The sequence below is a fragment of the Camarhynchus parvulus genome, chromosome 11 (genome assembly GCF_901933205.1).
Source record: "Camarhynchus parvulus chromosome 11, STF_HiC, whole genome shotgun sequence".
NCBI lineage: Eukaryota > Metazoa > Chordata > Aves > Passeriformes > Thraupidae > Camarhynchus > Camarhynchus parvulus.
Window position 1 is genome coordinate 3,000,225 of NC_044581.1, and position 12,572 is coordinate 3,012,796.

At 46.3% G+C, this 12,572-nt stretch overlaps 1 protein-coding gene across 1 annotated transcript; it reads right to left on the minus strand.

Annotated features, from left to right (window-relative positions):
- Nucleotides 1-332: 332 nt before the first annotated feature.
- On the minus strand, nucleotides 333-8,586 carry LOC115907911. Its single transcript, XM_030956138.1, has 11 exons — nucleotides 8,380-8,586; nucleotides 7,557-7,691; nucleotides 6,656-6,780; nucleotides 6,323-6,391; nucleotides 6,027-6,140; nucleotides 5,216-5,331; nucleotides 4,817-4,872; nucleotides 3,404-3,456; nucleotides 2,566-2,693; nucleotides 1,868-2,024; nucleotides 333-811 (listed from the first exon to the last, which is right to left on the minus strand). Exons 1-11 carry the CDS (start codon nucleotides 8,578-8,580, stop codon nucleotides 724-726), a joined length of 1,242 nt encoding a protein of 413 aa, XP_030811998.1. The 5' UTR covers nucleotides 8,581-8,586; the 3' UTR covers nucleotides 333-723.
- Nucleotides 8,587-12,572: the final 3,986 nt, after the last annotated feature.

Genomic DNA, 12,572 nt, shown 5'->3' on the forward strand with positions numbered 1-12,572 from the left:
GGGAATACCTATCTTGGGCCAGTGACTATTGTGGATGCTGTGGTTAATAAGGCACCTACAAGGAAATGATGAGGAATTCAGATCCCTTCCTAAACTGGATTACCAGACCCTGGCTTTCCTTCAGAGAAGGGAAAATCATGTTTGTGCCACTTATTTCACTGTCCATTAATGCTATTCCTAGAGGACACCTCATTTAGATGTGCTTGCTCCTGCTCCTTCCACTTCATGTTTTACACAGCCACAGACAAAACTATCAAATCAGTGCAGCTTCCTGTAACAGGTTTTTCCCACGTTTTAATGACTATAACAACCAGAGAGTTCAGAAATACACAGTTTTTATTTCAAAAACAAATCTGAGAGAAGAGAGGAGCTGCTAAATCGGGTCAGTGATCCACGTAGCCTGAGGTCCTGGTCGTCACGGTGGGGAGCAGCTGGAAGTTTAGGAAAAACACCAAGGACAGAGCATGGAATGATCCCTGCCAGTGCATTCCTCCTGCAATCAGACTTCCTTCAAATTGCCTCCAGACCACCCTGGTTAGCAACCACTGAAAGCTGCACTAATAAAAATAGATCTCATTTCTCTCCAAATCCTTTTATACCCTTGACCTCCCCAGCATCCTGTGACGAGCTCTACACTCAAACCAGTGCTGGTTTTTTGCAGGGAATTACATTTTTCTGGAAAGCTGCTGCTTGCTAACATTGCTGGGATGAGCCTGTAGATGATCACGAGGGAGAGGCAGCGGTGGCAGGGTCAGGTCCCTCTGTTCTGGAACCAAGCTGCAGATTTGGAACCGGCTGGGCGGCCTCGTCCCTGCGGGAAGAGCAGCAACGCTGAGCTGGTGTGTCGTGGAGAGGAGGAAGAACAACACCCCCACCCCTTCATTTGTCCCATGGGGTTGATTTGGGAGCAGATATGAGGTGGAGCCAACAGGAATTGTGTCAGCACTGCCAAGTGAAGGCTCCCTGGGGCAGCTCCAGAGCTGGTGGGGCTGTCTGGCCTTGTGGAACAAGCCCGGTTTGGGTTTTAGCTGAGGCTTTCCCTGCTGGGTCATTTCCTCCACCAAGTAGGTTTGGACAGCCCAAAAGGAGAGGGAGCAGAGACCTGGCAGCAGCTGCAGGTTCAAGTTCAGCCAGCAGGTATTTTGCACTTTTGGCCTGTTTGATGTGCTTTAAATATGTCTGGTTTTCGGAAGGAGCTGAGGTCTCCATCTGCTGAAAGTCATTTATGGCATTTCCCCTAGCAGCCAAGGATTAGTGTTTATTTTAAAAAGCAAACAAAATGTAAGCAACAAAATTTGCCTTTTTCTTTCATGAGAGCAAAGACTCCATATGGAAAAGGCTCCAGGGAAAGAGTGACAAACAGCACTTCACTGAAAAGGGAAGCATATTCTTTGTGGATGTAATTTTGTCCCTAACAGAGCCATTTCTGTGGGGATTTTCTGAACATTTATCTGTCCAAATAAATCCTTGAGTGAGCAAATTTCACCCTGTAAACTGCCTCAGTTTGGGGTGAGGACTCTATATTTTTATAATGGGACAGATTTTCTAAATAAAAGAGTGTCTAGAATGGACCATCCTACAACTCATAAACCTATATGGAGACCTATATAAAACCCATATAAACCTATATAACAAACAAATTATATGCTGCACCCATGAAGTGCTTCTGCAATTATTCCTTTTCAAATAATCTACAAGTGCTTCTCAACTTAATAAACACATTAAGCACTAAATGAGCAACGTTTTTTTACATCAGATAAAAAAAAATCAGTGCATTTATGCTTCAAATATCTGTGGAGTTGTAACCATACAAGTCAATATAGGAGGATAGGAGTTTTTTACCTCTTCTTGCCTGTCATTATTTTACCTGTAATAAAATTCAACCAGGCCCCAGCCTGGTGTTAACCCATTGAGTTGGAAATCTGCAATGCACTCGTGGAAAACTCCACTCCCTGTCAGGCCATTGTACACCACGGGGCAGGCCTGCTTATCCAGAGCTGCAGAAACATCAAAGCTCTTGCCACCTTGGAGAAGAGTGAAAAGGGAACAAAGTCACCAACTTTCAGTAGTATTTTATCTCAAAGCAATCCCAATATCTATTATTTTTGTTTATGGGGGTTTTTATGCTTTTCTGAAGAGTGATAGTTCTGTCTGCTTTGTAAATCAAATTAAATGATCAACTATATTTCCAGCTGAATCCACCTCATAAGATGTTCTGACGTCCCAAAAATGTGGAAATCCCTGTTTTGTGTGGACTGGCACAAACAGAATCTGTAACTCTCCCTCTGGAACCTGTGGCCCTGATCCTGCAGTGGACACATTTCACCCAGGACACACCACAACTATAATTTCATTTAAGCAGGGAAGAGCCCATGGCAGTAGGGTTGGAACCAGAGGATCTTCAAATCCCTTCCAACCCAAACCAAGATTTTACGGCTCTAAGTAGATTTCTCAGGGTGTAAGGTGATGCGTTCCCCAGGAATCTCACTGAACAGTCTTAACTCCACTGAAGGAAATGCAGGCCAAGAAATGAAGGCAGAGGCAGCTGGACTGTGTTGAGCTTACCAGCAGTAAAACTGACTCCATACTCCTCCTGGATGAGCCCATCCTCAGCCAGCTCAGCCAGGGAGGCGTTGGACCACTCAATGCCAGCCTTCCTCCCATCAGGAAAAAACACATAACCTACAGTGAGGCTGAAGGGGACAGGAATGCAGCAGGTTTCAAGTTCAACCAAAACTCAAATGCAGCAGAACAATGGCAGAGAGAATTGGGACTGCTCTGCCTGGAGAAGAGAAGGCTCTGGGGACTTCCAAGAGAGCTGCAGAGGGGCTTTGGAAAAGGCCATGGAGTGCCAGGATGAGGGGAAATGCTTCCCACTGCCAGAGGGCAGGGTTAGATGGGGTATTGGGAAGAAATTCTTCCCTGTGAGGATGGGGAAGCCCTGGCACAGGGTACCCAGAGAACCTGTGGGTGCCCCATCTCTGGAAGTGTCCAAGGCCAGGTTGGATGGGGCTTGGAGCAACCTTGGGGCCATGGACATTGCTCTTTAACCCTCTGGATGCAGAGAACACCTGTGAGCAAGGCAGGGCTCCTGTGAATCCCCCACTGCAGCTGGAGCCTTCTCAAACAGCTGGGAGTGCCCAGCTTGTACCTCTAAATCATCCAGACAGACAGACAGCTCCATCAGCCCGCAGCAGCCGAAGGGAAAGGAAGCAAGGGAAGGTGAAAGCTGTCCTTGTGACTAACTGCAAATGACAAACTGGGAGCAGGGAGCATGAGGGCATGGATGGAAATTGGGCCGTACAGGTTCAAAGCAGGAATTCACACACAGGTGTCCTGCAGAGCAGCTTTTGCCACCTCTGAGATGAGTGGTTTTAGCAACATAAAGTTCTTTGTCACTTACTGAGTTGTGGTAGCTGGCATGTTGATTACTGTTAAATGGGCTGCAGTCCCATCCTGCAAGAGAGAGAAAGAAAAAGCAGCCAGAGTTGTGCAGATTCATTTCTGAGGGTCCTTCACTGGCTGGACCAAGAAGACACTGGATAGAACTCAGCTTACGCAATGTGCTATGGCTTCATACTTTAAAATCCTCTGACTACACCTCCCATGAAAATCTGGCTGCAAACAAATCCAGGAATATAAACCAAACACATTTAGAACAAATTAAGGACAATGGGAACAACAGAAAGTCCACAGCAAGAGGACACAGGAGGGAAACAAAGCCTGCAAAGAAGTACAAAACTGGTTTACTATGACCACACTTTTCTGACCTGTATTCATCTATGTCTTGGAGCAGCAGATTGGGAAAATGTTTAGAAGGAACTGGAATCTCCTGGATTTACTAATTTCTCTTCCATCCTTAGGTCTGGACTCTTCATGCTCCACTTGGGCTGCTCTGAGGCAAATTTAAGCCTCCTCTGATGCTATAAATGTACAGACACTCAGGGTAAGAGGACTCCAAGCTTCAATCTGCAATAAACTTCTTAATGAAGTCAGCTGCCTTTTAATTAGGGGCAGAACAGCCACAGCCACTTTGAGTCTTGAAAAACTGGACAACAGGGAGAGGCTGGTTATACACATTGTGGTGCCAAAGCTCAGTCCTAGTAAAAGATACAGAGGCACAAGAAAAATCAGGATTTGTAGAGAATTGGGATTTTCCAAGCTGGGAGAAGAACTTTTATTCTGAATTTTATTCTGTAATGCTGCCTATAATAGAGAGTTTTGATTTATGCCTGGCTTGGCAAAGGAAATGCCTTTTCAGGAGCATCTGCTGGGCTTGGCTGGCAGCTGGCAGGGCCTGCCCTCAGCATGTCCCTGGGCTGTGTGCTCCCAAGCAGCCACAGCTCTGCCTCTCCCCCACGCAGCACAGCAGAGAATTATGGCTCAGCACAGGCAGAAATATTTGCTGACTGCTGTCATGAAGGCTTAGGATGCTTCAAACACCTCAGGCTTCCCATTAATGGGAATCAGCTCTGCAGCAACTCCAGGGAGTGCTGGGTACTTGCAGCAGCTGAGAATCTCTCCTGTAAAGCTGCCTGCCTAATTTTTCTTGAAAGAGCCAAAACAAACTGTTTCAAGTTATCAAACAAGTTTTGCTTCAATCAGTGTAGTAAAATCTCAGTTTTTACACACACAGCTCTGCTTTTGAGAGAGAACAAAGGCTCTCAACACTGATCTGGGTTAATGGTGCCACCAGTGAGAACTTTTGATGTGCACCATGGATGTCACCAAATCCTTATTTCTGGATACTTAAATATGCCTGAAAAGGTCAGAAAAAAAATCTGGTTAAATAGCACATTGCCATGTTAATACCTACTTCAAAGTGTGCCAAAATCATGACATAACGGCGAATCTCAGCCCAGTTCCGGACACCTGCAAAAAAAAAAAAACAAAATCCCCCAACCTGGAGTTTCACCATTCCTGGGAAATGTGAACTAACAGTACCTGACTTCACAATAACCTTCCTGGATAAAAAACATATCCAGTAATTGATAACATGGTAAGCAATGATGATCTTAGAGGTCTCTTCCAAGCTCATTATTCTATGATTCTGTAATGTATGTCCCCAAACCGGTGATGGTATTTCCTCTGGAATGTCTTCACTTCACGCCCAAGCATGGAACTGGTTATTTTAACAGGTAATCCTTCATCTCACTGCCCTGCCAGCTACACTGAGGGCATTCCCAAGGCAGGGAATTCTTTCCAGTGCTCTTACCATAGGAGTGGCTCCGAATGCCTTGCAGGGAAAGTTCAATTTTCCCAGAATTTTCTATTTCAATCTCTCCAACAGACCGGCCCCACTGCTCGTGTCGGAAATGCTGCTCCCTTTGTCTGGAAGAAAGAAAGAAAGGAGTGGGTCAGCACAGGCAAGAGCTCCAGCTCTCCTCAAGAAGACTCAATCTGATGGATTTATCTCCCAAAATGAAGGAAATTTCAGAGCATCTGGACAACGGCTATCCCAGGTTTTACACGTCACTTCTACATTTCCCAGTTACTGTTACATAATGAGACACCTGAGAATGAAAGAGCAGCAAATTCTCACCCTGACAGAATAGAAAATCACCCTTTGTTTGAAGAAGTGCTGGGCTGCCAAACAGCTGCTGCTTAGAACTCAGCAGGTATCACCAAAACACACACATTATTGATATACATAATTTCACACCACTGATTCTCATAATTTTAGCTCTCCAGAGCTTGTATAGTATTTTAAACACCCACTTCAGCTCCTTTCTCACAGGATTCTATTCATTTTCTTAGCTATATGTGGATCATTGACTTGGGAGCTGCCTAAATCAATGAAAACAGAAAGAATAAGAAATATTTCATGCTGAGGGTTTCACTCAGACATCTGTGTGTGCAGGATCCCCCAGGTGTGGTGTGGCACTGAAACCAAGAGCCACGTCCTTTATTAGAGCACTTCAAATTAAACCTACCTTCTAAATTCAACTATAACACACATCAGACCTTGAAGAGAACTGTAGAAAAAAATATTATTAACCCCAGAAGGTATTAATCTTGCCCCTCACTTTTTGACCCTCTGGAAGAGCTCGATGGTCCAAGGCTCCTGGGCTAAAGCACGAGCAAATGTGCTGGGGCTACTGTCAACATTAAAGTTAAAAACATCTGTGGAGTTCTCCCATCTAGAAAGAGAGAAGAAAAAAAAAAAAAGACATTATTAGCATTCAGCTCATACAAGGCCAAGTTGTGCACTTGCTACTTTGACAGAGGCAATCTTTGTATTTTATTGGAAAATTCTGATTTTTGCCATTTTAAATGAGCCATGAGCTTACTGTTCATCCCAAAGCAAAGATGAAAAACCTACTGCAAAGAGAATTTAACTGGTACAAGCTCTCCTTCCTCTTCACTCCACTGCTGTCTGTAGGATCCTTTCCTGCAAGGCAAAGCACTATAATTTTATATCACTCCTAAACAAACAACAAAATGTTTCTTGCATGTTTGGAATGGGAATAGAAGAATCTATAATACTCTACACCACCAGATGTATTTTCATTCCTTAAAAATCAGTGTTTTAGTTACCAATCAGCTTTTGGTTCAAGCTGGTTAAATTTAAAATAAATGAAATATATTTCCAGATAGTGCTGAAAAAGTCTCGGTTTTATGTGCAGATAAATGAAATTAGGGAGTGCTGCAGTACCTGAGTAATCCATCAAAATTTATCTTCCAGCACATTTGAGGCTCCAAGTATTCCATAGTGAGTCCTCCTCCACTCCAGATCTCTTTGGATTCATCTCTCACCATCATGTTTGGGTGCTGTGGGTGCTAAAAAGAGGAAACACTTTAGGAAAACATTTGCTTAATTCAATTGTGAGGATGCCACAAAGCAGTCTTGTTATTCTAAACATTACTAAAAACCCAGAATAATGCACATCAATCCTCTCCTTTTTTCCTCATATTCTCCAAATAGGATTTCTCCTGCTTTTTCTGGTCATGGCTACTTAGTGAAAGAGATTTGTGAATATAAAGAGAGTTGAGTGCAGAGGGATTTATGTCAGGTCTTCTCTCCTTCTTTACTATGTAGCCAGCTCTTAATAAAAAAAGAAAATCCTCAGGCAAGAATCTGATTAATGATATCTGATTAAGCTTTCTTTAAAGCAAGAATGAAGCAGATGTGCATAAAACTCCCTAAAAGCTTCTCCCTCCCTTTTAAAGAGGCAATTCCAAATGGTTTTATAGCATGAAAATTAAAAAAGGGGGGAAAACCAACCATAAGCAGAAAATGGAACTCATCAACCATGTGCTGCACCTGATTGGAAAGACTGGATGCTCAAATTCCTCCTGGGGGATTTAACAAGGCGCTTTTTAGAAACTGCTCTGCTTTGTGCACACTATGGGAAAGGGGAATGAGGGTCAGATCCTGCTGAAAAAGGGACATACCCAGTACTCTGACCAGTTCTACCACTGCCTTTAGACACAGCACTGGCGCCTTACTGGTGTGAAGATGCAGAGAACATACATTTTTGGCTTGGGATCCCATCAGAGGTTCAAGAAAGGAGTTAAGCACTGCTCCTGAACATCGCCCCACATCCAGCACTCACTTCAAACTCGCCTATCCCATCCAGCCTGAGGAAGAGCCACATCTCACAGAGGCCAGCGGGACGTCGGGCGAGGCGAGCAATCACAAAGCTCCTGTTGGTCTCTGCAAAGCCGGTGAAGTACAGGGAATCGAGAGCCTGGGGGAAGGGAAATGGATTTCAGCTCCAGCTGGGGGCAGGAAAGGGAGGGGACAAGGTCAGCAATCCTTTGTTTTCCATAGGCTTCTGCTCAGGGATCAAATTTTGCTTTCACTTTTTGTGTTTCATAGCAGGCACCCCAAGAACAAACAGGCAGCTTTAAAAGCAGCAGTGAAACCTTAGCCAAAAGAAAGGAGAGCTCAAAAAAAATGGGGTTGGGCACTGAGAAGTGCCAGGCACTGGGATGCAGGGAACGGGAGCAGCTGAGGGATTGCCAGGGGGATGCAAGGGCTGGAATGCAGAGGATGCAGTGGGGTGGAGGTGGTGTAGGGCCACGGAAGTTTGAGTCCAAAGGGGAAAAGGTGTTCTGGGGGAACGTGGGGATGCCGGGGATGGCAGTTCCAAAGCTGGGGGAATATGGGGATGCCAGAAATGGGAGCTCCAAAGCTAGAGGAACATGGGGATGCCGGGGATGGGAGATCCAAGACTGGGGGAACATGGAGAGGCTGGGGATGGGAGTTCCAAGACTGGGGGAACGTGGGGATGCAGGCGACGGAGCGCCAGGGGAACAAGGAGATGGGAGTGCCAGGGATGTGGGACACAGGGATGCCCGGCTATGAGAATAGGGTGTCGCAGAAGCGGGTCCCAGGGAAGGGGGTCTCAGCACCGGGGGTCCCGGGTCACTCACGTGGGGGTCGGCGCGGAGCGGGCGCGGCCGGCGCGGCTCGGCGGTGCCCGCGGCCGCTCGCTGCCGGCAGGCGCCGAGGCAGAGCAGGAGGCAGCCCAGGGCCCAGCGCTTCAGCGGCGCCCAGGAGCCGGGGGCGGCCGCTCGTCCGGCGCCGAGCAGCGCCAGCAGCGCCGCGGCCAGCAGCGCCAGCAGCGCCGGCATCGCGGGGAGCGGAGCGCGGGGAGCGGAGCGCGGGGAGCGGAGCGCGGTGCGGTGCGGGACGCGGTGCGGGACGCGGTGCGGGGCTGGCTCCGGCCGCCCCCAAACCCCGCCTCGGGGCCGCTCCCCGTCCCGGCTCGGATCGCGGTCATTTCCGCGAGGGGGAAGTTGGATTTGCTGGGTTTAGTTACTACGCACTCCAAGGGAAGTTCAGGCAGTTGTCCTGGAAGGACACTAGAGGAAAGCTTCTAGTGATGCGCAGCAGAAAAAGCGGGTGTTCGGCTCTCTTCCCGAACTCTTTGATGCAGATCGCTGAAGGACAGTCCGTTTAAGATTAAAGATATGAAATCAATGTTTGACAAGGGAGGGTGGTGAAGCACTGACACAGAGGTGGTGGATGCCCCATCCCTGGAAACATTTGGATGCAGCTTTAAGCAACCTGGTCTAGTTGAGGATGTCCATGGCAGAGGGGAGATGGACTAGATGACCTGCAAAAGGATGATTCCAAATCATATATTCTATGATTCTGTGGTTTCTGATCCTGTTTTATTGGGATCTTGGCATCAGTGGGTCCTTCTCTTGCTCCCAGTGCCAGCTTCAGCCAACAGGCAGCAGCCCATTTCACTCAAAGAACCAAAAACCCACCCACAGCAGGCACCTCAGCATCTCTTCAGGTACCACTGTAGGTACCATTTCTAGAAGCCATATTTTTGAAGGCTTTTGTCTAGCTGTGCAATAGATCTTTTTATTCCTTCTACAGTTAGCATTTAGTCTCATTTCCCTGCACTGAAACAAACCCAGCCTCTCAGGAGAGGCTGAAGTGCAGCCAATCTCACTTTGGAGAAAGCTGGGGCTCTCAGAACCTGGGCTTTCTTTGTCTCCTGGGTGTTTGGAGTCCCTGTTAGCTCTCCAAACTTCTCAGCAGATTCTCTGTTACTTGCAAAAACATTTATTGTGCATTTTTCTGCCTTGTTTCAACTGTGCCTCAGTTTGGTTTTATAACCACCTCTGCCCTGGTTTGTGTTTAATGGATCAGTGCTTATGGGTCTTTCGATTTTCTTCTCTGAATGTAACTTGTGTTTAATGACCTCCTGAGCTCTGCTGCTCCTTTTTGCCCTTTTCCCAGTTTGTCCTGATACTGATGTGCACTTACACTGCCTGTGTAAGTGATCATGTTTCTGTTGTTCCCTCAAAAGCTTTTAGCACTTTAGATGTTCCTTTTACCTTCTTAAAAAGGTTCCTCAGTTTTACACAGCTCCCCTTTTCTGAGACCAGGCACAGCTGTTCTGTGGTGCTTTATTGCTGTCCATGGGCCACATCAAATTAAAAGGAGAAGGGCAGAAGGCACCAGAGATTCAGACAATGAGGTTCAGAAATTAATTTCTGTAAACCACCAGTGCCTCAGCCAATATTGAAGGGGAACATCTTCAAGTTAAGCACCTAGAGCAGGCAGAGAGCCAATAAGGTTGTTTTCCAGAGGGTCAGAAGGATAATAAGGTTGTTTTCATACTCCAGGTTGTGCTGTGGAGGGATTGAGAACAGCCTGAGAGAAAGAGATGCGTCACAATGTTATCACCCTGCACCTGCAGCACGGCAGATGTGGCTCAGCCCACAGAAAGGCTGCAAAGGGAATGGATTATGAAAAACAGCTTTCCTTTTTCGCTAGAATCTGAACACATTATTGACACAAAGCAATAGTCAGTGGGGAAAGAGCCACACAAATGACAAACCTTTGGGACTTTACAAACATGCACAGAATTAAATCCTCCTCTGCCTGAGGTGGAAGGGGCTACAACAAATGACAGATTCTTCTAAACTCCTGTTTTCCCCAATGCAACCCATCAGCAGCTTTGCTGCATTTCCCCAAATTGCTGGAGTTCTCAAACAAATAATTTGAATTTCGATATTTGCATGTCTGAGGGGAGGAGAAATGTGAATATTTCATGCCTGATGTGTGAAGCATTCCCAGACTCCCCCTGAGTCTCCCCAGGCCACGGTGAAGGCATTGTGTGAATCTGTACCAGAGATAAGCTCCTTCCTTCCTCTCAGGACAGGACATGGAAACAATTTGTTTCGTGCCACCTTCTGTTTCCACATTTCTTAGGTAATTTGTTTGAGGGCTTGAAGTTATCTCTGGCAAACAATTTATCTTGGCAATATTATTTAATTGTGGTGGAAATGGGTTCCAAACCATCAGGACTTGCAGAAGAACCAAAGTCCTGGGGATGTTTTTAGGGTGACAACATCAGCTCTCTATGTATTGAAACAAGTCTAAGAGCTGCTCCACGTGTTCAGCAAAAATGTGAGGAGGAAAATACTCAACTGATTTGTTTTTAAGATCAGGAGGAAATCAGGAATCTGTGACTGATGCATGGTGCTAAAACACAAAGAAAAAGCAAGCTGAATTTAAGAATTTCTGATTAGCATAAATTTAAACTTCTGTATAAGGTCTTAAGCATCTGCAATATTGTTAAAAAAAGATGTCACAGGAGTTAACTTTTTTGTAATTCCTGGATAATTCTGGTACCTCATCCAGCCTGAGATAAAAAGGTAGTTTTCTCAAGGGCTACATTCACTGTAATTTAATAAAAAATAATAGGATATTATTTTGTTTTCATTTTTATTCCTGCATAAATAACATATTAGTTACATTAAGGAAAACACCGAGGGAGAAGGCAGATTTAGAAAACGATCAGCTCTTATGATTTTGTGTCTATAAATATTTACATAATTACATTTGAATAGCAGAGACATTGGCATAGACAAATTTCCTTTCGTATGTGCAACCAGCTGTTGGGAAATAGAAGAAAATATGCAAAATCAAGCTTTTCAGAAGTCCCCAATATTTCAGCACAGAAAAGGAGACAACCAGGCACATGAGCAGTTGTATTTTATTCACTTATCAGCATACAGCACCCTTGTGCACTGGCTGCCCGTGTCCCACTAGATGGTGGTCATGCTACAAGAAGAAAAAGGATGCAGGAGCCTGCCTGAGCTGTCATTCTTTCTGACATCCTTCAGCATTTTTAATTTGTTTTAAAAATCTCCTCAGCTCGCACACTGCACTGTTTGCTGCTTTGCCTGTACTTTTTGAGCCACCGGGTCTGTATTTTTCCTAATACACAGTGGGAAATCCTGGATGAGTGTCATATATTTCCATATCAATCAGTTTAACTATTGATGTTTAGGCACAGTGAACAACTGCTGAGCATGCTCTTGAATTAGGTGCCAAATCACATTCCCGAGGCTCTCAGGAGTGAAATCATAGAATCACAGATGGTTTGGGTGGGAAGGGATCTTAAAGCTCATCCCATTCCACCCCCTGCCCTGCGCAGGGACAGCTCCCACTGTCCCAGGCTGCTCCAAGCCCCATCCAACCTGGCCTTGGGCACTGCCAGGGATGAGGTACAAGTTAATGAGGGACTGTAATGGAATATGACCACGAAAATATGTGTAGACATAAAGCAAAAATTCTTCATGGAGAAACTGAATACCCACTGCCTCTGTGTTTGGCTCTTGCAGGGGCAGGCTGATGTCTCCAGCTGCAGAGCAGGGACCTGGAGCTGCTGCAGAGAGCCCAGAGGAGGCTCCAGGCTGATCAGAGGATGGAGCAGCTCTGCTGGAGGAAAGGCTGGCAGAGCTGGGATTGGAAAGGCTGGGAGAGCTGGGGTTGTTCACCTGGAAAAGTGAAACTTTAGTGTGACCTCATGGCAGCCTTGCAGCGCCTGAAGGGAGCCCAGAGGAAAGATGGAATGGGACGGTTTATAAGAGCCTGGAGTGACAGGATCAGAGGGAATGCCCTCAAACTGACAGAGTACGTTTGGATTAGATGTTAGGAGGAAATTCTCCCCTGTGAGGGCGGGAACACCCTGGCACGGATTGCCCAGCGAAGCTGCGGCTGCCCCATCCCTGGAAGCGTCCCACGCCGGGCCGGACCATGGCGCACCCTGGGACAGCGGGCGGTGTCCCTGCCGGTGGCCGGAGTGGGACAGGAG

Bases quoted from the DNA above. Each gene is read 5' to 3' on its own strand.
- LOC115907911 (XM_030956138.1), bottom strand. From the start codon at position 8,580: ATGCCGGCGCTGCTGGCGCTGCTGGCCGCGGCGCTGCTGGCGCTGCTC. The intron at 2,694-3,403 runs GTAAGTGACAAA...TGTCCCCTTCAG, and splicing joins ATGCCAGCTACCACAACTCA to CCTCACTGTAGGTTATGTGT. The intron at 2,025-2,565 runs GTAAGCTCAACA...CTCTTCTCCAAG, and splicing joins TGGAGTCAGTTTTACTGCTG to GTGGCAAGAGCTTTGATGTT.